This window comes from Silene latifolia, chromosome 7 (assembly GCF_048544455.1).
Source record: "Silene latifolia isolate original U9 population chromosome 7, ASM4854445v1, whole genome shotgun sequence".
Taxonomy (NCBI): Eukaryota; Viridiplantae; Streptophyta; class Magnoliopsida; order Caryophyllales; family Caryophyllaceae; genus Silene; species Silene latifolia.
In genome coordinates, this window is record NC_133532.1 from 87032260 (window position 1) to 87059680 (window position 27421).

Genomic DNA, 27421 nt, shown 5'->3' on the forward strand with positions numbered 1-27421 from the left:
ACAGAACATATGCATCCGATCATCTCGCCTAGGCCTTTTATGAAATGGGGAATAGACATTGTGGGATCATTACCCCGTGCTTCTGGAAACAGGACGTACATGCTGGCAATGACGGACTACTTCTCTAAATGGATAGAGGCATAAGCTTTCCCTCAGATCCTGGAGAAGCATGTGATATCTTTGATCAAGAGGAACATAGTCAGCAGATATGGCATCCCTTCAGAAATCATATGTGACAACGGGTCACAATTCATATCCAACAGAATGGAAGACTACTGCGCTAGGTGGAACATCAAGTTGTTTAAGTCCACTCCTAGGAATCCGCAATACAACGGTCAGGCAGAATCCATCAATAAGATAGTCATGAACAACCTGAAAAGAAGGCTGGAGGAGATACGAGCCAACTGGGAAGATGAGCTCCGCTTCGTGTTGTGGTCTGATAGAACTACCCCCAAAGTGGCAACAGGTCATACACCATTCAGTCTGCTATATGGGGCCGAGGCAGTTATTCCCTCTGAGGTGCAAGTACCGACACATCGATATGCCAATGCCACCGAAGAGAGGAACCAGGTAGAAATGGCTAGCAGCCTGGATAGCATTGATGAGCCAAGGACTAGCACCCAAATCAGGATGGCCGCCTACAAGCAGACAGCTGCCAGGAGTTACAACAAAAACGTAAGGTTGAGAACGCCGCAGGTAGATGTCCTGGTACTCAAGAAGGTATTCCCAAACACCTAGAACCAGAGTGCAGGCAAATTCGCCTACAACTGGGAAGGCCCCTACCGCATAGAAGGCATCGTGGGTAATGGGGCATACAAGTTGGAGACTATGGATGGGGTAGCTTTCCCTAGATCCTGAAACATCATTCACCTTAAAAAGTATTATGTTTGAGGTTCCAGGTGCAGGACCCGGAAGTTCCACCTCCAACAGGTACATTCCAGGACCCTTAAATCATAGCATTCAGTACTCCAGACACCTTAGAACATGAACTAACTTGCTAAAAGTGTCTTTGATTAAGCAGCTATCGCTTGAAGGGGAACGACCCCAGAACCCACTTGCTGAAACCACAGCTCACTCTCTCATGAGGTACATATGCAAAGAACTAATCATTTTGTTTTGTACCGCCTGACTGTACCACCTGCATTGGTCTAACAGCAACATCTCTTTTGATAGCAGGAACAACTAAGTCACCAGGCAAGGTCTTTCGTTCAGTACGCACGTGCTAAGTCTCCTGAATTCAGCAGGTACTACTAAGGAAATGACAACTTACAACGTATCTTTTAAATCCTTTGAGTCAAAACCCTTTTTCTTATTTTCCCTTGGTGTCAACTTCACAGGTGTCACAAGGAGCAAAATGTGGAAGCAGCGTACTTAGTATTTCAAAAGGCCAAAATGAAACACTATTTTCTTTTAAGTTGTTGTAAAACTCTGGAGGAACACACTTTGTGCTCCCCAAATTATTTTGGATTTATGAAATTGCTTCCACTTTTAGGTTTATCATTGTTTTTGGATTGAATGTGGATATGGTAAGTTGAATATTAAGGCAATGTCCTAGTAGGCTAACTGATGAATAGGAACTAGCAAATTATTCCTCCTGCAGGAAGTACTCAATGTGCGCATGGTCGAAACAGAGGGATTCGAGCATCCAGATGGACAGAAAGCTCCCTGAACCACCATAGACACCTCAACAAGTACGAAGCTGGCACACAAACAGAAAGAACGAAAAATTGCTAGCAAAACAACAGAAGGAACAAAACAGGAATTTTCATAAACACCCCTCAGCAGGGGGAATTTGAAAAATAAATATTTTTGCCCCTCCTATGAGGCAAAAACCAAAGAGGACTAAAAGGTGCCCAAAACTACCAGACACCAAAAGTTGGATTACAATGGGCCACCACACAGGGTGCTCAACAAAACATCAAGATAAAATTTAAATTTAAATGCCTAAATTAGGCAGAAGCAGCAGAATCCGGGACGACATCAGCAGGAACATCTACCGGGGCGTTGGGCTCCACAATAGCCTCTCCCCCAGATGGACCTTCCCTTCCCTGAGCAACAAGGGCATCCTCCCTAACCTCCTCGACGGACACGACAGCTGGTTGTTCAGTCCTAGCACTGGTCTCTCCTTCATCACCACCCAGCAAGTCGTTGATGAGGATGAAGTCCGGCTTGATTGGATATGCAGCATTGAACAGCCGTTCCTCCTCAGCAAGGTCCCAGTTGGAGTGTTCACCCGTCTCAAACTCCTTGATGCATTTGGTGTTTGTTTCCCAGGCGGAAACCAATGTAGAGTCCAAGAGCAGGTGCTTCAGCAGTTCCACCTCCTTTTGAGCCTCTTCCATACGCCCTTCTGCCACCCTCTTCTCAGCATCCAGCTGCTTCTGGGTAGCTGCCTTCTACTCAGCCAGCTTCTTCTGGGCAGCCACTTTCTCCCTCCTAGCTAGCGCCAGATCTGCCTCCACCTTCCTCAGGTTGACGTTGAGGTTGTTCACCTCCCCATCAATCTGGCAACCTCCCTGCGCAGGAACAGGCCGTCCTGCAAAACCTGCAAGAGGAACAGTCAGCAGCACGAACAAAATAGACCAGTTAAACATAAAGGGAATTAAAAAAGGTACCTGCAGGGCGCGTCCAGGAGCTTCATCTAGTACATAAGGAAGAGGGGTATTTCTTAGAGAATGGACAGCAGCAGGGAGCAGGAACTGTTCCATGTGAGGCCAAAGAGGCACCCCATTGGAGCCAAACCCCTTAGGAAGGTGGATTACAATGGAAGTATTGGGCAGAGGTGGTCTATGAGCCATTGCAGCCAGAGGAGCAACCTCAACAGGGACAAGCGTGCTAACCGGCTCCTTTTCAGCAGGGAGCGATGGCCTCTTCCTGGGAGAAGGACCGGAGGAGGCAGAAGCAACTTGCTTCCTCTTTCTATCCAGCAGGGAAAGAGAGGAAACAAGAGTATTCCCTAGTACATTGATGCGACCATAATTGGCGCATATTTAGCCCCCGAATTACCATTGTTTCTATGCTTTTTAGTGCCTATTTGGGTCATTTCTTATCTTTAGTTCTTTGTTTTGCATATTCTTTGAGATTTTGATCCCTTGGTAGGAAAGGAGTAAGAATCTTGCATTTTCATGGCAAAACAAGGCTAAATTGATCATATTCAATGACCAAGCATCAAGGAGAGACAAGACTAGAAGGCCTTTGTACATAGCATAGTAGAAGAGCATTGTTGAGAAAAGGATCCTTGAGTCCCCAAGGAAATCCCCAAGGAATTCATGAAGAAAAGGGAAGAAAAAGAAGAAGGAAAGCTGCTGAACTACAATCCGAACGGATTGTAGAGAATCCGTCCGTCCTCCCCAATCCGAGCGTCCCGCAAAGGAATCCGCTCGGATTCCCCGTCGCCAGTCCGAGCGTCTTGTTCCTTGATCCGCTCGGATTGTCCATCCCAGATCCGGCCGTCCCGACTCCCAGCCGCACGGATCACAGCACAGCACAGTTTCGTTCTTCAAGCTACGAAATGGAGAAGCCCTTCTCTCGGATAATCCCGGAGGCTCCTTGCTCAACTTAAAAAGTGTAATTACTAGTTTAGCCCTTAGTTAACCCTAATGCATCCTCCCTAAGTTTCACTATAAATACCCCATTAGTCTAATTAGAGGAGCATGTTCTTCTTATCAATAATTAGAGTAGTTAATATCAATCAAATCTCTCTTCAATATTGTAATCAAATATTAATCAAGTTTTAATCCAAGTTTTAGTTCTTTAATCTCTCTCTAGTTCTTACTTTATTTTGGGTAATTGAAGATTATTTGGGTTATTATTGGGAGATTGACAACCTCTCAATCTAGGATTCAAGTACTTCTATTATTCTTGCTTTATTATTGGAATCATTAGTAGGTATAATCTCTTAATCCCTTTTTAATTATTGCTAATTACTTTCATTTATTCATCATGTTTCATTATGTTAGTATGATTGACAACCTTTCTAGCATGATCAATATGATAATGAGTGAGTAGTCTCTTAGCTAGGGTTTAATGGGTGATTAGGGGAAACCAACATGGGGAATGATTCATGCTTAAATTAATATGCTTTCATATCTTATTTGCTTGCTTGTTTTGATCTTAATACATGCACATGTTATATTTGATGAAATGCTAAGCCTATGAATCCTTGCATTTACTATCATCTTCTATCCTTTCAACTTGACTTGTAAGACATAACCCAACTCGAGTCTTGTTAGACCATGCATATGTTAAGTAGGGAAGATTAAGTCGACTTGTAGGTGTTGTACAATCCAAGAGATTCGGCTCCGGGACCCAAACTTTCCTAGGATTGTAAGATATAACCCAACTCAATCCATCACAACAATAATTGCTTGCTTATAATTTGAGAACATGTTTGTATGATCATATCCCATGATTCCCCTATGAACCAATGACACCCTAGTGCTTTTAATCAATTGTTTACACCCTTATTTTATTTACCTTGTTAGTTTATTTTCATTGCTATTTTAGTTTAGTAACCTTCTACATCAACCCAATTTGTGACACCCCTAGACACCACTAGTTACAATAGAATCTTCATTTCAATACCCATCCCTTGGGATCCGACCTTTACTTGCCTCTTTACTAATTGTAGAGTTGTTTGTGAAGTATAAATTGTGTTTTGTATCGACCATTGACCAACGACCACATATGCTTAATTGTGAACACCAAATGGCTCCGATCAAAAATGGCGCCGTTGCTTGGGGACGATGTTTAATTGATTTAAGATTTCTTTTATTGTTTTTAGTTGTGTCTTTTTCACCTTGGGGAAGTAAAACTCCTCAAGGTTTGTTCTAATTGTTTTTGAGTTGTTTGATATTTTGCATGTCTAGAAGGTTACAAAGAGATTTGTTACCTTTTGACCGTGAAATCGAAAGAACCTTGACGAATAATAGGAGACTTGTTAGGAGGAATTTGGGAGGTGTTGGTGAAGTTGTTCAACCCACTAGTGAGTTTGTCAATCCTTTCGCAATAGAAGGAGAAGAGAACCCATTAAACAATACCACACAAAATCCACCTACAATGCCTAAATTTTCGTCACACTCTATACCCACCGAGGAGGATCTACCAAATGGTACTCCTACCCCACAACATCTTACCGGAAACTTTATTGCCAAGTCCGCCTTCATTCAACTAGTTGAGAGGAGCCAATTCGGGGGAATGCCTAGTGAGGACCCTCATTCTCATATGGAAACATTTTGTGATTATTGTGAAGCTATCTCTCAAACGGGCGTGACTCAAGACCAAATAAGATGGGTCTTATTTCCTTTTTCGTTAATCGGCACCGCAAAGCAATGGTTGAAGGGCCTTGATAAGGCCACCCTTGGAATAGATTCTTGGAAGAAGCTAGCTCTAGCTTTCTACAAAAAATTCTACCCACCGGAAAAGACAAATATGCTAAGAGCTCAAATTACGGGTTTTAAGCAAAGGGATGAAGAGTCTTTGTATGAAGCTTGGGAGCGGTTCAAAGGTATTTGTCGCTCATGTCCTCACCATGGACTTAGCGAATGGTTTTTAGTGCAACAATTTTGGAATGGTTTATATGAAGATTCAAGGAACATTCTCAATATGGGATCAAATGGAATGTTCACCGAAGTTGATGACAATCAAACATGGAACAAGATTGAGGAAATGGCGGTCCATAATTCACAATATAGTAGGCCTCGCAAGGCTACTAGAGGAGGAAAGTATGAAGTGGACACCGTTACTCAATTGGGTGCTCAACTTAGTGCTCACATTGACACAATCAACTTGAAGTTTGAACAAGCTATGGCTAGACTTGAGGAAAGCTCAAAATCATCAAAGCATCATGTCAATGCCATGACGGCATCCTCATCAATCCCAAGCGGGATATGTGAGAATTGTGGAACCTTGGGTCATGACTCAAGTGAGTGTAGGGGAACAACCGAGCAAGTCAATGCTTTCCAAGCTTACAAAAGTGGTACCCCTTATTCAAATTTTTACAATGAAAACACCAAGTTCCATCCAAATCTCTCATACAAAAGCCAAAATGTCCAAAACCCTCAAACTACATACACTCCACCACCCATGAGAAATCAAAATCAAAGACCCTTTTTCAATCAAAACCAAGGCTACCAAAATCAAAATCCATACAATCACCACAATGACCAAAGTTTTGATGTCCAAAAAGCGGTCATTCAAATGCAAAAAAATCAACAAGAATTTTTCACCCAAATGCAAAAGGATAGCCAAGCAAAGGACACCACCATCAACAACATTCTAGCTCACACCAAGATGTTGGAAACACAATTGACCCAACTAGCATCTTCAAACTCACAAAGACAAAAGGGGCAATTACCACCTCAAAGTAACCCCCTAGACATGAAACGGTTAGTGCCATTCACTTGAGAAGTGGTACAAGATATGAAGCACCGAAGAAGCAAGTTGAGGATGAAGTTGTGAGAGCTAGTGAGAATGAAGTTGTGGTGCAAGGTCCCAAGGAAGGGGAATCATCAAAAGAAGAAAGTTCAAAGAAAAATGAAGACAAAGCCAAAGAAAAGGAGCCCATTGTGATTAGACTTCCTTTTCCAAGTCGTCAAGCCAAGCCTAAATTTGATGATCAACTTGGAAAGTTCATGGAAATTGTGAAGAACTTAGAAGTCTCAATTCCTTTCACGGAATTAATCAATCACGTTCCGGCCTATGCAAAGTACATGAAAGATATCCTCACAAAGAAGAAGTCGATCCGGAAACTTGAGACTATCGCCTTCACTAAGGTGAGTAGTGCAATTCTTCAAGGGAGTTCACCTCCAAAATTAAAGGATCCGGGAAGCTTCTCAATACCGTGTACCATTGGCGACACAACGATCAACAAAGCCTTATGTGATCTAGGGGCTAGTGTGAGTGTCATGCCGTACTCGGTAAGTAAAAGGTTAGGAATGGGAGAGCTTAAATGTACCAATATCACTCTTCAAATGGCCGATAGATCGACGAAGACACCATTAGGGATATGGGAAGATGTCCCCGTGCGAATTGGGAAGTTTTTTATCCCGGTGGACTTTGTCATTGTTGATATGGAGGAAGATTCCAACATTCCAATCATCTTAGGAAGACCTTTCCTACACACCGCGGGTGCGGTGATTGATGTGAAACATGGAGAGCTCACTCTAGAAGTGGGAGATGAAAGCATAACTTTTAATCTTGACAAGACCATGAGAGCTCCTCGTTTGCATGAGCCATGTTTCATGATTGATCATTATAGCCGAAAAGATGAGAAGAAGAAATCGAAACTCCAATGGAGGAAGAAAGTTGAAGATGCTCCATTCAAAGAGCAAGTGAATTGTGACAAGGAGAGCTTGCAAAGCTCATCAAAATCAACCAAGGAAGAAGATGATGGCCTCATTGGCCAAGAGAAGAAATTGGGAGAGTTGTCTCCATCCAAGCAAGAGATTTTCAATGATCAACTCAATGAAGTTTGTGGTCTTTGGGACGACGAATTTGAAGGGATCTTTAATCCCTACATTGGGCATGCCATCGATCATGATCAACAACAAGGGCCACGGTCTATTGAGGACCTCTACCACAACAATGAACAAGCTTTTAATTACTTCTTCGAGGTGTTGAGCAACATCAACAACACCTTGAACATGCCCCCTTGACATCTCATCATGAATGAGAGTTTGGTGATGTCCTCCCTAAACCACCACTTGTAAATATTTCTAACTCCCTAACTTACATTTAATTTTTGTATTGCATTTTTGTCATTTTTGGATTTATTTACTTTGATCAAAATAATTGTCATGAAAAGAGAGAAGTGAGGGAGGGACTAATGATTTTAACTGATGTGTAGTGCTTTACCTTAGTGTGGGGATGGCAATTGCCTAGGCTATTCATGCCTTAGTAGTGCCCCCGCAATGAAGAACACAAGATTTGAAAGAAAGAAAGAAAGAATGATAAGGGAATGCGTTGGTGCACGGATGGAATCAATCCGTGTACACAAGGACCAATCCGAGCGGATTTCTAAGAATCCGCCCGTCTGCAGAGATCCGAGCGTCGTCGATGAGAAGACGCCCGTCTTGGGCTGAGCTGAAAACCGCAAATTCTTGATCGTTGAAGAATCCGAGCGGATTTACGAAAGACGCCCGTCTCACGTAATCCGTCCGTCTTGTGGACAATCCGCCCGTCTTGCGGTGAAGAAGAAAAACAAAGAAAAATCTCTGGACAAGAATCCGTCCGTCCTGCAAGAAATCCGCCCGTCTCATCCAAAAAGAATCCGAGCGGATTCCCCAATCCGCCCGTCTCTAGGCGGGATTTTTGAAAATTTGAAGCTGAAGAATCCGAGCGGATTGCGCCTAATCCGCACGGATTGCCCCTACGTCCTAAAATGGTCGAGTTCTTTAAATACCCACCCCACCTTCATTCATTCATTCATTCACTCATAAACACTACCCATAACATCAAAACCCTCATCCTCTCCATCTCAAAAACAAAAACCCTCAACAAAACTCACCAAAATCAAATCAAACCATCTTTCAAATAGCGAATCAATCACTCCATCTTCATTAACAATCAAAACCAAGAACAAAATCTTCACCTTTGAATTGATTTTTGTTCTCATAAAGGCAAAGCCTTTCACCTTCAAAATCGATTTGGGCATTCTACAAATTGAAGATTTTTGATCTTTTTCTTGGTTAGCTCATCAAATGGCAAGAACAAAGGGAGCAACAAAAGCAAAAGCAAAGGCACCAAAGACTACAACTCTCTCTCAAAGGCAAAAAGCTCTACAAATGAAGAAAGCTTTGGCAATGGTGGTATCAACACCAAGCTTGGAAGTGCAACCACCTCAACAAATTTCTATGGAAGCATCACCCTCTACTCCGGTAATTAATCAACTCTTGCATTATCCGGAGGTAACATTCATTTCCGATTCCCATAGAAATACATTTGTCAAGTTTGCTATGAAACAAATTCAATCCACCAAATTCATATGCCAAGATGCTTTAGAGAAGTTGGGTGTTCTTGAACAAACAAGAGTCTTTTTCAATGCCATGGGTTTAAAGAAATTGTTTGAAATGAAGGAAGTAACATACCCCTCCCTTGTCTTGGAATTCTTAAGTTCTTTAAAAGTGACAAAAGTTGAGAATAGGGAAAATATTGAGTTTCGTCTAGCTAACACTAGTAGACGCATTACCTTTCCGGAATTGGGTGAAATTTTGGGTCTTAGCGATGAACATAAATTTTATAAGCAATATGGGAAGTATGATCCCGAGCCTCTTTGGGAGGCAATCTCCGTGAAGAAATTTGAAGATTTTAAAGCTTGTCGTGCTCTTTTGGTCCATCATCCCGGGGCAAGAATATGGCACAAAGTTGTGGGAAATACCATAATTGCTAGGAAAGACACCAATCATTTCACGGGACTCGATTTTATTCTCCTTGAATCAACTTTGAATATTGGAAGAATTCACACCAAGCCTTACAATTCTTTGAGGCTATTGGTTGATAGATGGCTCCATGTAGATAGTGGGAAGAAGGGTCAAACCGTAATTGTTAATGGCGGCCTTGTCACGGTCCTAGCCAAGCACTTTGATCCTAATTTCAATAAGGATAACAAGTACAAGGCTAAGGATGGTGGCCATCTTATTTATATGTCCACCTTGATTAACAAGTTTAAGTGGGTTGCTCACAATCCCCTTGATACCAAGTATGGGTGGCTTACAAGTGAGGCTCGATCATTCACTTTACCCGCAAAGATTTGCCGTCTTAGTGTCCACCGGACCAACTATTTACTTCCCCTATCCAAGGAAGCCGAGTACATCATTCAACAACAAAAGGGTGATCATGAAACTCCCTCCTCTTCCATTGTTATACCACCTTACCCCTATGATTATGAAGAGTTCAAACCGCAAGGAGTTGAAATTGGAAAAGATTATGTCACTCTTCTAATGCAAGCCATGCACAAGCAAGCTTATGAAGATCGGAAGAATGCATACTTGGCTCAATATCCTCCCCTCCTACATCTAGCTAGGCAAGGACTCCTTGATCCATCTTGTCCTTTGCCTAGTTGGGCGGATAGAGAAGCCTTATTTCCGGGTGCATCAAGGGACATGGTGGAAGGCAATGAGGTTGTTGGAAATGATGAGGAATTTGATGATAATATTGAGGAAGAAGCAAGTGGAAATGAAGAAAGAGATGGTGAAGATGGTGAAGATAGTGATGAGGAAAGCAAAGAAGAAAGTGCCAAGGAAAGTGGCAATGTGACCACTTCTCATGAGGGAAGTGGTGATGATAATAGCATGATGGAAGACTAGCCTTGGAGATTCCTACTCTCCCACGGTTTGTCTATATCTCTTTGTATTTTATTTCATTTTGATCATTGTTGGTTTAGTCCTAGCAACATCAAAGGACTCACACCTCGGTTCCTTTGAGGTGTTCTTTATTGTTCCCACTTTTTGAAAATCCAAAATGACAATCTAGTTTCATGCATAGCATAGCATGTGCATGAACTCCCCCATGCTTTGACATTAGCAATAGTGTCTTACTTGGTTTGGGGAAGTTAATGCATACGCAACGGGAGGTAATTTAAATTATCCTCTCCGTCATAACAAAAATCATGCATCATGTAGTATAGTTTAGTGTAGAATTGCATTTAGTATAGAAATCATGCATCATTCTTGCATAATTTCCATCATTTTGGCCATTGAGGACAATGCCCATATTAGTGTGGGGATGGGAATTCTAACACTTAACTTTTATTCAAAAACCATAAAAATTGAAAAAATTTCAAAAATCATAAAAATTTAAAAATTGAAAAACCAAAAACAAGTTCATTTCCCTTGTATATATTGTTTTGTATATATTGTGTTTGTTTTATCCTTGTTCACTTTGATTGACTACGCCACATCCGAGACATGAGGATATTGAAGACCGCATGGTATGATCTTTCCAATCTCCTTTTTCCTCTTTATGTTAATGACTATGTGGCTTTATTTTGATTGATGCGGTAAAAACAATGTGAACTTAGGATTGCATTTAGTTTATTTGGCATGTTAGTTGGTAGAATCATTTGCATTAGGATGTATAAATGTTAGTTGCATCATGGCATGTAGTTGCATGTTAGAAAAATTTTGCGAAACCGTCTATTTGGGAAGCTTGACAAGTGTATATAGGCCCTAGTAGATGCTTTTTCTTCTTAAGACTTTGCTTGTTAGAATACTTGTAAAACACCCTAGGACGTGTCATGCTAGTATCCTTTGACCCATGGTTTAAGGCCTAGTCAAGAGTACCTTGTGGTGTGATAACTCATTGGCTATCGTTTATTCCAAGGTGACCCTTGAAACCATGCATACTTCTATCATTCATCCATGTTCTACCATATTTTTGTCATCAAAGGGAATGGGCACAAAAAGAAATCAATTTGAGTTCAAAGAAATGAAAAATGAAAGAAAGTTTGCAAAAATGCATCAAATGAAAAGAGGAGCAAAAATAGAACTCCTAAAAGCTTCAAATACAAGGCACCCTCGTTACTAATTGGGGTGACTTTGAAAATGTTCAAAAGAAATGCAAAAAGTTGTCAAGTATTGAAATGCCAAAAATCAAAAAGAAATGGCAAAGAAAGTGTTCTCAAATGTCAAATGCCACAAGAAATTGGGGGGGAAAAACAAAAACAAAGCAAACTCCCAAAATGAAACTCAAATATCTATCGATCCCTTTATCCATCGTATCCATTTTTGTGCATGGTAGAGAGGGGACGACCCTTCTTCTTGTCTAGGCAAGAGGGGGAATTCCGCGATCCTCCAGTGTTTCTAACACCATAGGGAGTCTACTCTTGACAAAAGCATTTAACGATTTAGGACAAAGGTACCCTAGCTTGACACATTTTGGAGGTGATTTATTGGTATCCTTCTAGGCTTAGTAGTTTGAACAAATTGCATCTATGAAGGATTGTGTACCCTTGAATTGCTTCCCTTGTAGATAATTTCCGCCACTTAGATGAGGAAAGTGGCTATTCTTTTTGTAGATGCATCCATTATGTGTTTTTGTGTGCTTAATGTTTGGATGTGTCGCCATTTTGGCAAGACCCACCTTGCCTTGCAAGAAGGCATCCTACCTCATGGTTGTCTTGTTGTGAGTTGAAGGGGCGGAGTGAGACCCGCTAATTGTCTCATATCGGCTATTATTATTAGGTTAGGTTAGTATTGGTCCTAGTCTTTGTCACCTCTTTACTCGGGACGAGCAAAGGTTCGGTTTGGGGATATTTGATGCGACCATAATTGGCGCATATTTAGCCCCCGAATTACCATTGTTTCTATGCTTTTTAGTGCCTATTTGGGTCATTTCTTATCTTTAGTTCTTTGTTTTGCATATTCTTTGAGATTTTGATCCCTTGGTAGGAAAGGAGTAAGAATCTTGCATTTTCATGGCAAAACAAGGCTAAATTGATCATATTCAATGACCAAGCATCAAGGAGAGACAAGACTAGAAGGCCTTTGTACATAGCATAGTAGAAGAGCATTGTTGAGAAAAGGATCCTTGAGTCCCCAAGGAAATCCCCAAGGAATTCATGAAGAAAAGGGAAGAAAAAGAAGAAGGAAAGCTGCTGAACTACAATCCGAACGGATTGTAGAGAATCCGTCCGTCCTCCCCAATCCGAGCGTCCCCGCAAAGGAATCCGCTCGGATTCCCGTCGCCGATCCGAGCGTCTTGTTCCTTGATCCGCTCGGATTGTCCATCCCAGATCCGGCCGTCCCGACTCCCGGCCCGCACGGATCACAAAGACAAAGACAGCCACAGCTTCGTTCTTCAAGCTACGAAATGGAGAAGCCCTTCTCTCGGATAATCCCGGAGGCTCCTTGCTCAACTTAAAAGTGTAATTACTAGTTTAGCCCTTAGTTAACCCTAATGCATCCTCCCTAATTTTCACTATAAATACCCCATTAGTCTAATTAGAGGAGCATGTTCTTCTTATCAATAATTAGAGTAGTTAATATCAATCAAATCTCTCTTCAATATTGTAATCAAATATTAATCAAGTTTTAATCCAAGTTTTAGTTCTTTAATCTCTCTCTAGTTCTTACTTTATTTTGGGTAATTGAAGATTATTTGGGTTATTATTGGGAGATTGACAACCTCTCAATCTAGGATTCAAGTACTTCTATTATTCTTGCTTTATTATTGGAATCATTAGTAGGTATAATCTCTTAATCCCTTTTTAATTATTGCTAATTACTTTCATTTATTCATCATGTTTCATTATGTTAGTATGATTGACAACCTTTCTAGCATGATCAATATGATAATGAGTGAGTAGTCTCTTAGCTAGGGTTTAATGGGTGATTAGGGAAACCAACATGGGGAATGATTCATGCTTAAATTAATATGCTTTCATATCTTATTTGCTTGCTTGTTTTGATCTTAATACATGCACATGTTATATTTGATGAAATGCTAAGCCTATGAATCCTTGCATTTACTATCATCTTCTATCCTTTCAACTTAACTTGTAAGACATAACCCAACTCGAGTCTTGTTAGACCATGCATGTGTTAAGTAGGGAAGATTAAGTCGACTTGTAGGTGTTGTACAATCCAAGAGATTCGGCTCCGGACCCAAACTTTCCTAGGATTGTAAGATATAACCCAACTCAATCCATCACAACAATAATTGCTTGCTTATAATTTGAGAACATGTTTGTATGATCATATCCCATGATTCCCCTATGAACCCATGACACCCTAGTGCTTTTAATCAATTGTTTACACCCTTATTTTATTTACCTTGTTAGTTTATTTTCATTGCTATTTTAGTTTAGTAACCTTCTACATCAACCCAATTTGTGACACCCCTAGACACCACTAGTTACAATAGAATCTTCATTTCAATACCCGTCCCTTGGGATCCGACCTTTACTTGCCTCTTTACTAATTGTAGAGTTGTTTGTGAAGTATAAATTGTGTTTTGTATCGACCATTGACCAACGACCACATATGCTTAATTGTGAACACCAAATGGCTCCGATCAAAAACATGAACACAGTTAGAACATAAACACAAATGACCATATAGTAAGAACGAAAACCTATAATGAACGAAGCCTTACCAGACGACATCTGGAATTCGGCAGCTAGGGGTTCTTGCTGACTGGAGAAGGTACCAACTTCATTCTCTTCTTCTCTCTCTTCTTCCTCCTCTTGCTCTCTTTCACCAATGTCAAGAGGTTCAAAGGCAGATGCACCAATAGGGGAAGAAAGTACACCATGGTAAGAACGAGTTGCAACAGGAAGAGTAAATAAACAGCTAATCACGTTGTGATATCTTGAGGGAACTGGCTACTTCAAACCTGCAGCAGTACACCAGTAAGAACATTAAGGTAAAAGAAAAACAACAAACACCCAGAAACTAAAGTTACCTTTAGAGTCCCCTCACTTGTCAAATAGCTACTCGGGGGTGGGGGGTAAGAGAGTCAATCTTAAAAAAGATGAAGTTCATATTCTAGCCTTCATCCCTCACTTTGGGAGAAAAGATCACACCAGGGTTGCTTGCGTCGCAGGACCTCAAGGGGATAAGCCCGGCCACAAAGGGCTTGAAAGTATAGAGCAAGGCGAGGTCACCCAGACCAATCCCCAGAGCCTGATCCTCAGCGAGGATGCAGAGCGAAACCAGAACGCGCCATGCATGAGGCGCAAGTTGGCAGATCGCCAACCTGTAGTGACGCAAGATCCTTTTCACCAGAGGAGGGAAGGGAAAAGACAAACTCTGGGTAAAAGGGTACTCGTACAGGCATACCCAACTGGGATTATGGGCATCCGGCGCCTCCCCAGACTGAGGAATGTGAATCTCGACCTCGTGCCCAAGGCTAAACCTCTATTTCACCTCCTTGAGGGGGGTGTCAGCAAAGCTGAAATCGCACAGATAGTGATCTACGAGGATCTCAGAGCATCGGAAGGGAGAGAGCAGCAGCAGCAGATGGACCCCCATGGGGAGAAGGAGGAGGAACGGTACGATGGATAGACTTTTTGACCATGATTGCGAAGTTTAAAGGCGAAAAATTAAGAGAGAGAATAGAAAGTGAGGAGTTTACCTGGTGGATAGGGAGATTTTATAAGGGAGGGAGAGTAAAGGGTTTTTAGGAAAAGGGGTAATATGGACGGGAATAAAGGAAGTGGGAGGGGGGTGTATTTATAACCAAAATGAGTTAAGAGAGGGAGTTAAGAGAGGAAGTTAAGGGAAGGAGTTAGGAGAGGGAGTTATTGAGAGGAAGTTAAGAGAGGGAGTTAGGTTGGGAGGGGATCGAGGGAAAGGAGACGTGGGGGAGGTGGGGTGTTATTGAGAGGAAGTGACTGATTAGACCTCTAACGGTCAGACTCAGTGGATAAGAATTCAAGTGGGCTGATGTCACGCTATGACGTCACCACTACATACAGCGTCAGGAGGGAAGCAACTCCCAGCATCCATCGAGCAAGAACAGAACCTCGCAGTTGCTTGGGGGTAATTGTATGGGTAAAAATATCCTCTCATTTTCATCATGACTTGGCAACTCGCAATTGGATAAAGTAAAGGCACACGGATCAGTAACCAAGGCAGGAGGCTGCTAGACGCAAGGAAGAACAAGGGGGGATGAACCTAGACATTCAAGTGATACAAAGGCCACGTCTGAATTAAATAACAAACAACCAGCAGGAATGTTGAAATGGTCAGCAGGAACATTGCAGCGATCAGCAGAAGCTTTGACAAAGTCAGCAACCACTTTCTATTTCATAGGAAGTGGAGCGTATGGTTCAGCATATGTAGGGAGCATGTGCAACGACTCAAAGAAGGGCTATAAAAAGAGCAACAAACATCAGATTCAAGGCATTCATCATTGGCTCCACCCGAAGAAATATCATTCGCCACCTGAAACAAATAATATCATCTACACACTTAGAAATTAATACATCGCTTATCTCAATTGTACTTAGTCATTTGGAGATCACTGTTGTACCTCCTGATCGTTCCAGCTAGGTTCACCCTCGGATACTATTACTACTAGTGGATCATTGGTGGGATACCATTTCCCCCCGCGGTTTTCCCTACATTTTGGGTTTCCCGCGTCACCATTTTGCTTGTGTCACTTGTCTCTCTTTCTTTTTCGTTTGTCTTTCTTTCTTACTAGTTGTTTACTTTCGTTCTCGCTATGTTCCTATTGTCGATCTACTTAAGTCATTAATATCGTATTTTAATTGGAATAGCCGCATTGACTCACAAATCTCTAGTTGGTAAAATCTTACCAAAACATACACCATACATTTGGTAAAAAAAAGCTTTCAAGTCCAATTACACAACATATACCTGCTCAAATATAAATATTAAAAAAAACAGTACATCAATTAAGAAATTATAACACCGCACTTACATCTAAAGCCCTAGCTTTTCACTCATCATCATCTTCAACACCAGGAGGAAGTTCAATCTGAATAAACTTCTTATCGGGTGTTGTACACAACGCTGAAATCAGGAGAGGCGTAGGGCTTGCCAACGGCGTCTTGGCCGCGCCAGCTACGGCCAACATCATATTGACAGTGTCCTTCTCATCAGAGGGTTTAATTTAACAGCGGGAGTACTTCACCTTAGACAATGTTAGTCGACCCAATGGCCCCTTGTCCAGCTCAACCTTTATCCTACTCGATAAAGTCTTCATATCCCAATGCTGAATAAGTGGGAAGTCATCTGGGCAACTCTTACCGCGGAAATCAAACCACTGAAAATAAGTGATCATAAGCAATGGGATACAACCAAGCAAAAATGACTGCACACTGCGAGCCTCGGCTGCCGCATTAGCTATACATTCTAAGACGTACGAACACCAGTCATACTGCGGAATGGCACTCACATCTTCTACAACTTTCAAAAGCTTCATTTCAAGGCCGTTGTTCAAAGTGGGCGCAAGGAATGATGAAATACTAAGCAGCACAAACAGACGGCAGAATTCATCCCCTTCATCTTTAAATGCCTTCGCCTCGACATGTTTGAAGATGTCTCTTAAATGAATAGTGTGGACATGGGCCACCCGCGCGTTGGTTTCGAGGCGGCAGGTATGAACCTTTCGTACTTGTTCTTTATTTCTTATTTTTATTACTTCCAACTTTGTGAAGGAAAGTACAGTAAAATATCGCTCCATTTCTTCTTTGTAGAGGGAGCGTGGCTTAGAGCGTGAGCTGGTGCAGTCCCAGGAGGAGACGACCCGCTTGCTGAGAGAGCTCGAGGCCAGAGATGCTAAGATCGCTGCCCTTGAGGCAACAGTGGCTGAGCTGAGAGGTCGTCAGGACTAGTTTGTTGGCTGTTTTTTGTACATTTGTACAATTTTTTTTTTGATGTCATTTTGGGCAGGAGCCCGTATCTTGATGTACATTTCTTTTTGGTTGTATATATGATGGCATGTGTGCCTTTGTTGCTGGGTGTTTGCTGTATCTGCAGGTTAGCTTTGGAAACAGGTTTGGCACGTGACGGTTTACGCCGTCATGCTGCCGAAATTCACGTAGGAAATCACATAGCAAGAAATTAACGTAGAAAATTAAATGGCCTAAATAAGCGCTAAAAGAATTGAAAATGAAAAAAAGTGCCCGAAAATGGACGAAATGATGAAAATGAAAAAAAAAGTGCCCAAAAATGGACAAAATGACATGACCAGGCGGTAGGGAGGGCTACCCCCTAAAAAAAGAATTTAAAAGAAATGTCTAAGTTTATTAGAAACATTTTGAAAAGAGAGTGAAATGATTCCCCGAAAAGAAAAAAAAAAAAGAAAAAATGAGTAAGTGTGCGTATTTAGCGAAAATGTCAATTTTGCCTCGAAAAGCGAATCCGTAAATATTAGGAAACATAAATTTGGTAATTATTCAGAATTACCGAATTAAATCCCTATTGGAATAGGAAATTTATACCAAAATAGAAATAGGAAAGATCCGAGACCGTCAAAAGAGGAAACGAGCTTGAGGAAGAAGCGCAGCAGGAGCTGCGACCGTTCGAAGAGGCGCAGAAACTGCTGCGTCTTTTCTCGAGTTTGTCCGTCCTCAGCTGAAATTAGGAAACAGTGAATAGTATAAATAGAGACCTCGGTTGAGCTTCTATTCTCACAATTCTCTCTTCCTCGACTTCGTCTATTACATAAAACCTCCTATATATATCTTCTCAAAATTTTCCAACAAAATATAGATGCCTTTGAAAATCGCATTAAGGAGTGGACGAATGAATTTACAAATGTGGAGAAACCCGACATGGGTTCTTATAATTTGGGATCAATCATAAGTTTGAAACTAGTGAAGGTAGTTAGGCCCCTTTTAAACGCTTATCTTGAATATTGAGACCCGAATTTCCATGTATTTGCCTTTCCGGGAGGCGAAATTTGTCCCTTTCCTGAGGAAATTGTTGCGGTTGGAGGATGGGATGCATAAAGTGTTCTGGCTATACCTCCTAGCTCTCAAGGCTATAAAAATAAATTCAGGGATTTGCTTGGATTGACCAAGGCTGAGGTAGACCGTCTTGTGACCTCAAAAGGTGTCCGCATGTTTGAATTTGTCGATCAATTTATAAATAGAGAGGACCCTACTATCTCTCATGTGGCGAGGTGCAAAGCTTATAGATTTTGCCTTCTTCATTGTGATGTCCTACGAGGGCATGTGGACCAAGAGATGAGGGGTGACCCGCGATTTCTAGGCATAGTGGAGCAAATGGAACTGCGCAGGGGCCCGACATGCTTGATTCTAGGAGAGACCATTCTTGGATTGGATAATAGAAAGGTGAACCGCGAGCATCCTTATTTTGGGAGTCCTATCATTTTACAGGTAAGAACCCGTCCCCTTTTTTTGTCTTATCTACCGTTTTTTTTTTTTGGTTTTGGAACTGACTCCCGGCTCCTTTTCTACAGATCTGGTTGATGGAAAGACTGCGGTTGATCGAGCCCCCAGTTGATGTGATAGGATACCGCTCTCGATCAATCGTGATGAGAACGAGGCTATACATGGTGGACTTCACTCGAGTATGCAACTTTTCGGAAAATAAATTGAAGTGTGAATGTGGGCCCTTGATCAGGTGGATAGTTCCTTGGTGGCATCTTAGGTCAGTGACTGGAGTATCGTCGTTGGATCCGACACGGTCGATTCGTGTTCCCGGCTTAGAATTCATGGTCCATACCTTTCCGGAGATTTTGATGAGGCAAGTGGGCTTATGACATAAAATTCCGAAGCTAGACACCGTCCCTTAAACTGCCTTGGCGCATACTTTGGAGTCTTATTTAGAGTGGGCTATTCGCTGGGCACAAAGGAATATGTGGTTCATACCGGTTCCAGTTGGCTCGCTATGGGTATCTGACTCATATCTGCAGTGGAGGAAATCTAGCACCCCCGAGGAGCGTGAAAAGCTAAGGATGAAAGAGCCCGTAGACTACAAAATCCGCGAAGTGGCGAAGGAGAACCAAAGGTACTTAACTGAGGAGGAAGAAGAGGCCGGATATCGGGTTGTTCATCCGTCGAAGAAACCGAAGAATGCTCCTACTGAGAAGATGGTGGTGGATCGAAATGGGAATGCTATACCGCGAGAACGACAGTTGGTGAATAGGTCAGAAATAACGCAAGAGCGTCCCGCTCGTGGTCGAGGCAAGAAGTATGACAAGGGTGACAAAGGCAAGGGGAAAATGGAAGAGTAGCCTTAGTCATTTTTATTGTATTATTTATTATTATTTGAGTTGTAATAAATGGCGGGGGTTTTTAGAATCCTAGCCTAGCATTTAAATTTTCAGCATTTAAATAATATGTATTTGGCGTATTACTATTATTTATGGAATAATGAATAAAAGATTTATTAGCTAAGAAACTTTCATAAACTTTCTTTTATTTATTATTTTAGAATTTCAAATGCAACATGCAAATGTCCTTCTATTTACATCTTGAAATGACGGGTTGTGTCCCTTGAGGGATTGCCTACGTATTCATTAGAAAAAAATGAAATCAAACCCTATACATAGTTCGGAAAAATGTAAAAGATTAAATGTTCGAAGCAAGAGCTTGTAATGAACTTAGAAAATAAGCATGTGCTTTACTTACTCCCAAGGAAATGCAATTCAGTTTGATGATATGAGGATGTCAAATTATGTCAAAACGCATGAGCGAATGTCATAAGCTTTTTCGCGGGCCAAGGGCCGGTTTTATTTCGTGTCGCAGGAGCGGCACGTGTGTTACACGAGGTGCATTTTATCCTATTTCTAAGGGTAGTACCGTTTAAATTGATCTAGTTTAGTCGGATTAGAAAATTCGTTCCCATCTAGGTCTGTGATCTTAACACACCCCCTGAAAGTATAGACTTGACCAAGAATGGTCCTGCCCAGTTAGGTATAAATTTTCCTCGTAGATCGACAGGTAAGAGTGCTCTGACTGACTTGAGTACGAAGTCCCCTTCCTTGATATTTCTGGTTGACCCGTTTGTTAAAGGCTCGTTTGATACGTGTCTGATATGTCTGCATATTATATAATGTGCATATCCTCCGTTTGTCCAAGAGGACGAGTTCATCATACCTATCCCTATTCCATTCAGCTTCTGGGATTTGGCTTTCGAGTAAAATGCGTAGAGATGGAATCTCTAGCTCTACTGGTTGAACAGCTTTCATACCGTAAGTCAAATAGAAAGGAGTAGCCCAGTGGGCGTCCTAACTGACGTGCGATATCCCCACAATGCAAAGGGTATTTTGCTAGGCCAATCGCGATAATTGTCGATCATTTTCTTGAGGATTGTGACGAGATTTTTGTTAGCTGCCTCTACCGCGCCATTACTTTGAGGTCTATATGGCGATGAATAGTGATGCTTGATCTTATATTTGGCTAGAAATTGAGCAGCTTCGGCCTGGAAATGTGATCCATTGTCACTGATGATTTCATGTGGGCAACCATATCGACAGATGATATTGGTTTGTATGAACTTTGCCACATGTTTGGCTGTAAGGCTAGTGTAAGATGCTGCCTCGACCCATTTAATAAAATAGTCAATAGCTACTAAGATGAAACAGTGACCTTCTGTCCTAGCTGGAGTGATCTTCCCGATGATGTCTATTACCCAAGCAGAAAATGGCCAAGGAGATGTCATGGTATATCGCATTCAGGAAGGAACATGTTGCACATTCCTGAAGATCTGGCAATTGTGACAATGTCTGACGTATTTGATGCAATCCGACTCTATTGTCGTCCAGTAATATCCTAGACGCGTAATTTTCTTTGCCATCATGGGTCCACTCATGTGAGGACCGCATTCTCCATCGTGAACTTCTTCCATTACTTTCTGTGCCTGTGAATGATCAAGGCAACGCAAGAGGACACCAAGAGTTGTTCTTTTGCTGATGGAGCGGGTCGTTATCCGCCATCAAACATATTTATGCCCAACTAATAGCATAACAAGCAAGTCTAGGTCGATCCACGGGACGGGGGTATTCAAATTGTTCAATCTAATCGTAGTTTCACTTAGGGTTGTCACAATTGATTTGGGTTGATGATTCTAAACTAAAGAAGGTAATGGAATAAAACAAGCAATAAATTAAGAGATGTAAACAAATAATAAAGGATACTAGGATGTTCATGGGATCATAAGGGAATCATGGTAAGGTAGCATAAATGAGTTATATAGATGCAAGCAATTTATTATTGTTGGAATTAAGTTAGTTCATGTCATATAATTCATAAGAATATTTGGGTCCCGGAACCGAGTCATTTGTGATTGTACAACACCTACAAGTCGACTTAATTCTTCCTATTAAACTACATGCATGATAAACCAAATCCTAGGGAAACTTACATATCGGAGCCGAGTCGGTTAAGACTTTACAACACCTACAAGTCGACTTGGGTCTTCCGTAATCAATAATATGCATGGTCTAATAAGGCTTGAGTTTGTTTATATCTTACAAGCGTTATTGAAAAGATAAGATATGGGTAAAAAATGCAAGGTTTCATAGTCTAGCATTTCATCAAACATAACACGTACATAAGTTGAAGAACAATAAGCAAGCATTCATATAAACTCATTAAGCATAAATCTTTCCCATGATTAGCTCCCCCAATCCCCCACTAATCCTAGTTAAGTAACTACTCACTCATTATCATGGAAAACATGTTATCAATGGTATCAATCATCACAACAAGTATAAACATGATAAGAGAGTGAGGAAATAAACAATAAAGAGTAAGGAGTAAAGAGATTATACCAAACTTAAGATGAACAATTGGAAAGGAAAGAATAATAGAAGAAAACTTGATTGATTGATGAAGAGTTGTCAATTCTCCAATAATAACCCAATAATCTTCAATTACCCAATAATAAACTTTAACAATAATTAAGGAAAGATTAGTGTGTAATTTATGGAAAGATTAAATGCTAATCTATTCTAATCTACTCCTAATGAAGGCTTAATCTAATCTAAGAGGACTTCCCCTTTAATTATTACAAAATGGAGTATATATAGTGGTACATCATTAGGTTAAGGAAGGGTAGATTAGTAAATAACAATGCTTAAGTGTGGAATAGAGCTTTGCAAGTCCCGAGGGATATGCGCGGATCATGTAGCAACTCCTAAGGAGATATGTGCGTCTTGGCTTGAAGCAATGTTAATCCTGTAAGGAAATCCGCTCGGATTGTCTGGGAGACGCTCGGATCCTCAGCTGAGACGCGCGGCTTGGTTTTGGGACGCTTGGATCCTATGCTAAGTTGCTCGTCCAGAGCTTGGGATGCACGGATCCTGGGAAAGGGTTCCTCTCCTTGCTTTTAAGCTTATGATTCTTCTATATACTCTTTATTCTACATCTTTGCCTCCTCTTCATATTAGTCCATCCAAGATTGTCAACAAGCTTGCGAATATGCACGAGAGACGGGGATTCCGCCTCATTATCTTCCTTCCTACAAGACATATAAAATGCAATAGGAAAGCAAAATAGGAAGAAATTAACGGATAAAATAGTGATGAAATGCTATATTAGTATGCAAAATGGGTTCAATTAGGGGACTAAATGTGCGCAATTAAGAGTCACATCAAACATCCCCAAACCGAACCTTTACTCGTTCCGAGTAAAGAGGTGACTAGAACTAGACCTTTATTTAATCTATCCTTATAATAATATAACCGATGTGAGACAATTAGCGGGTCTCACTCCGCCCCTTCAACTCACAACAAGACATTTATGTGGTAAGATGCCTTCTTGAAAGGTAAGGTGGGGCTTTCCAAAATGGCGATACATCCAAGCATTAAGCACACAAAACAAGTAATGGATGCATCTACAAAAGAATAGCCACTTTCCTCATCTAAGTGGTGGAAATCATCTAAAGGGGAAGCAATCTAAGGGTACACATTCCATTATAGATATTTTTTCTCCAAGCTACTAAGTCTAAAAGGATGCCAACAAATCACCTCCAAGTTGTGTCAAACTAGGGTACTTTTATCCTCAATCGCTAAATGCTTTTTTCAAGAGTAGGCTCCCTATGGTGTTAGAAACACTGTAGGATCGCGGAATTCCCCCTCTTTCCTAGAAAAGAAGAAGGGTCGTCCCCTCTCCACCATGCAACAAATAAGATCAATGGATAAAAGGGATCAAGATGTTTTGAGTTTCACATTGGTAGTTTGCTTTTGTTTTGTTATTCCCCCCAATTTCTTGTGGCATTTGACATTTGAGAACATTTCTTTTGCCACTTTTGATGTTTGGCATTTTGATACTTGACAAATTTTTCAATCTTTGCATTTTTGAACATTTTCAAAGTAACCCCATTTGTAGCAAGGGTGCTTTTATTAAAGCATAGGAGTCTATTTTTGCTCTTCTTTTCATTGACGCAATTTTTTTTTGCAAAGTTTTTGATTTTTCATTTTGGTACTTGAACTCAATTTGGAGATTTTTTTGCCCATTCCCTTTTTGTTGACAAAATATGATGATAGAAGTGTAATAATGGTTGCATTGCTTCAAAGGTCACCTCGGAATAAACGGTAGCCAAGGAGTTATCACACCACAAGGTACTCTTGACTAGGCCTTAGTCCATGGATCAAAAGATACTAGTATGACACATCCTAGGGTGTCTTGAGGGTATTCTAGCAAACAAAGTCTCAAGGAGATAAATTATATACAAGGGCCTTATATACACTTGTCAAACTTCCCAAATAAGCATTTTCACAAAATTTTCTAACCATGCAACTACATGTCATGATGCAACTAACATATATACAACTCTAATGCATATGCTTCTATCAACTATTATGCCACATAATCTAGATGCAACTCCTAACAACACATAGATGCTCAAATCGCAACCACAAAATACACTACATCCTCCTTGACATGTTAGCCCATCCTCCTCATATGAATAATGAAAAGAAAATGGAAGGGAAAAAGAGATTAGAGCGATCATACCAAGCGGTCTTCACATTCCCTTGACAATGCCTCAAATGTAGTGTTGTATCTATGTGAGAAGAGAACAAAAACACAAGTATATACAATTCTACACTACTAAATTAAGGAACATGTTTTTGGTTTTTGAAATTTTCAAATTTTTATGGATTTTGTTTTTATGAAATAAATGAACATATTTTTTTGATTTTTCGAAATTTTTCAATTTTTATGCATTTTTGGAATATAAATTCCCATCCCCCGCTTTATTTTGGACATTGTTTTCAATGTACATGTAGGAGTAGGAATGAAAAAGAAATACATATTTTTGAATTTTTGATTCTTTTTGAAAATGAAGTACAAATGCAATGATATGATATGAATGAATGCATGCTCTAACTAAATACAATTCTATATGACATATATAACAAATGAATGCAATCTACACTATACTAGATGATGCATGTTCTCACCTATGATCAAACCTCTCCAAACCGATTTAAGAACTATTTCTAGTGTAGAAGGAATAGGTTTGGTCATTAGTGATTATGCATGAATTCTAGTCTATATGCAACTATCTACATGAATCATGTGAGATATATTACAATGCAAATTATACTATATGAACTAACTAATGTAAATGCAATGTGAAATATAATACAAGTGCAAGTGAGGTGTGAGCTAAATGCAATGCAACTATACATAAGAGATAGGGAAAGAGTATCATACAAATGGAGGTGGTGTGGTCAAGCACCTCTAGCCATCTCACTCATCGTCATCATTATTGCGATTTCCACGAGGTCGATGAGGTGCTTCTTCTCTTGGTGGTGGGTTGTCATGGATCTCAATGGGGAGGAGGTAGCTCGGTCTAGGCGAGTACCGGCTCAAGCGGGGCTCGGTAGGTGGTATGTTCCACCCCAAGAGAACAAGTGGTGTGCAACCCTTAGTGAACCACTATACACTTCCGGCTTGGTTGTATGTACACCATGGGTGGTGGTTGAAGATAGCATCCTCATCTATCAAAGTGCTCCCCTTAAACTTTTCATAGCTCCCATTAAGGTTGAACCCGGGGCAAAGTTCATTGGCCAAAATTGTGATTAGGCCTCCCGTCGGAAAGGTTTTGATATTAGAATTCCCTTGAGCAAAGTCATTGAGCCTTGGAATTATCTCAAGGGGTGTGTTGAAGTTATAAGGCCTTGTCCCTTGCATATTCAAGTAAGATTCTAGAAAGGTCAAGTCGAGAAGGGCGCACCTATCTTGCTCTAGCCTTCCGTTAATAGTTCCGGCTATAAACCGTTCAGTAATCCTAATCACCGGATGTTGGATGGCAAACGTATAGCATTGCTTATAGGAATGAAGTTCTCTCCCATAAATGGCCCTCCATAGGTGGTTAACGTTGAAGTCGGAGGGCTTATCGGTGTTTTCCCTCTGCACTTCAAGACCAAAAATACTTGCAAAATGGTCAAGAGTCAACCTATGGTCTCTATTGCAAAGACGGAACTCCATAACAATATTTCTCCGTTGATTAGTGTCAACACGGATACTACGCAAAAACTCTAGGGTGAGACTCAAGTAAGTGTCCTCATGGGCATAGAACATCTTCTCCAGACCCAAACCATTGAAAAACACCTCCGTATGATGCCTTATGCCAAGTATTTCTAATGCATCAAGATCAATGAATTGAGTAGGTTCATAGTCTTACCTAGCAATTGCTCAAATCGTTGGCGGTGGTCATCGTTGGTGAAGAGTACCTCCAGGAAATACTCAAGTTGTGAAACACCGTGTATCACTACATTTTCTAGGCCCCTTGCCTCCCGTGAGGCGGATGAAGTAGCACCCTTGTGACGTTTAGGCACGGTCTCGGCGGCCTTCTTGCTTTTGCTTCTTAGATTCATCTTTGCTTGATGTGGTTGGTGGGGATTTTTGTGATGGGGATTGGGGTTTTGTGTGGGGATTGTTTGTGGATGATGAGATTTGATTTTGAGATGATAATATAAGGAAATAGGGATGGCGGGGGCGTTTATAATAAAGAAGGGGATCTGGGACGAGCGGATCAGGGTCGGGCTTAGGCGGATCTGTAGTGACCCCGTCATTTGCCCGTTCCAATCTGTGCGTTTTGTTGTCGATCCGAGCGTCTTGAGATGCTGCACGAGCGTCATATTGAGGAGGCGCGTGGATCATCTTACAGCTAGACTTTTTCTTTTCGATTCAGTTCAGGACGAGCGTCTTGACTAGAGGATGACCGAATCTTGAATGGGACGTGCGTCCTAAGAAAAATCTGCCCAGATTTTCTTCAATGGAAGAATTATGGTCAATGCATTGTCCAGGATGAGCGTCCTGTTGTTGGCTCGAGCGGATCTTAAGTGGGACGAGCGTCCCGGCTCCAAGCCGCGCGGATTTTGAGACAGCTATCTGCTTTGCCTGAAGCACAGCTCGGGACGAGCGGACTACTGTTGGGACGCGCGTCCTGAGCTGCTTTTTATCAACCCTTCAAAAATTTCATACGAATCCTTTTCCTTGCATCCTTTTTGTGATTCCTTATCATTAATTTCTGAAAATTTGCTCAAAGAATGGATAAGTAGCCCTCCCTCACAACTCTCATGTAGGAAAATGAAAGAAATCTAAAAGTGTATTCAATATTAAACAATGCAAAATTGTGAAAGGAATATATTACAAATGGTAGTTTCAGATAGGACTCCATCAAACTAGTTTGAATCATCAAAATCTTTTGTCCATAGAGCTCAAGGCTCTTAAGAGAAGGTCAAAGGCTTGTGAACAAGCCTCAAATAAGCATGAATATGGTTTGTTCCAACTCACAATAAACCTTGGCCAAGGGACTTTGTCACATATTCTCTCTTTCACCTTGCCCTTAGCACTCTAATATTTGTAATGCCTCAAACGAACAAGATCATGATTCTTGTTAACACAAGGTATGAAGTATGGTTCATATTCGTCCGGGGACTTCCACTCACCACCTTCTCTTTCAAATTTGGTGATGATCATAACATTTTGATTTGTCAATCCTTCAAAATTAGAAGGAGAATTCTCATA

The 27421-nt window shown here is 41.0% G+C and overlaps 1 protein-coding gene and 1 non-coding gene across 2 annotated transcripts; one reads left to right on the forward strand and one right to left on the reverse strand.

Annotated features, from left to right (window-relative positions):
* Positions 1-264: 264 nt before the first annotated feature.
* Positions 265-1679, forward strand: LOC141590330 (uncharacterized). The gene is made up of 3 exons (XM_074410928.1): positions 265-720; positions 1022-1086; positions 1601-1679. The coding sequence occupies exons 1-3, from the start codon at positions 265-267 to the stop codon at positions 1677-1679; spliced, it is 600 nt and encodes a 199-aa protein (XP_074267029.1).
* A 3751-nt stretch (positions 1680-5430) lies between these two features.
* On the reverse strand, positions 5431-5537 carry LOC141593621 (small nucleolar RNA R71). The gene has a single exon (XR_012521696.1). It is a non-coding gene; the product is annotated as a small nucleolar RNA R71 (small nucleolar RNA).
* Between the last annotated feature and the right edge of the window lie 21884 nt (positions 5538-27421).

Bases quoted from the DNA above. Each gene is read 5' to 3' on its own strand.
- LOC141590330 (XM_074410928.1), top strand. From the start codon at position 265: ATGGAAGACTACTGCGCTAGGTGGAACATCAAGTTGTTTAAGTCCACT. The intron at 721-1,021 runs GTATTCCCAAAC...TTGATTAAGCAG, and splicing joins ATGTCCTGGTACTCAAGAAG to CTATCGCTTGAAGGGGAACG. The intron at 1,087-1,600 runs GTACATATGCAA...TTCCTCCTGCAG, and splicing joins ACAGCTCACTCTCTCATGAG to GAAGTACTCAATGTGCGCAT.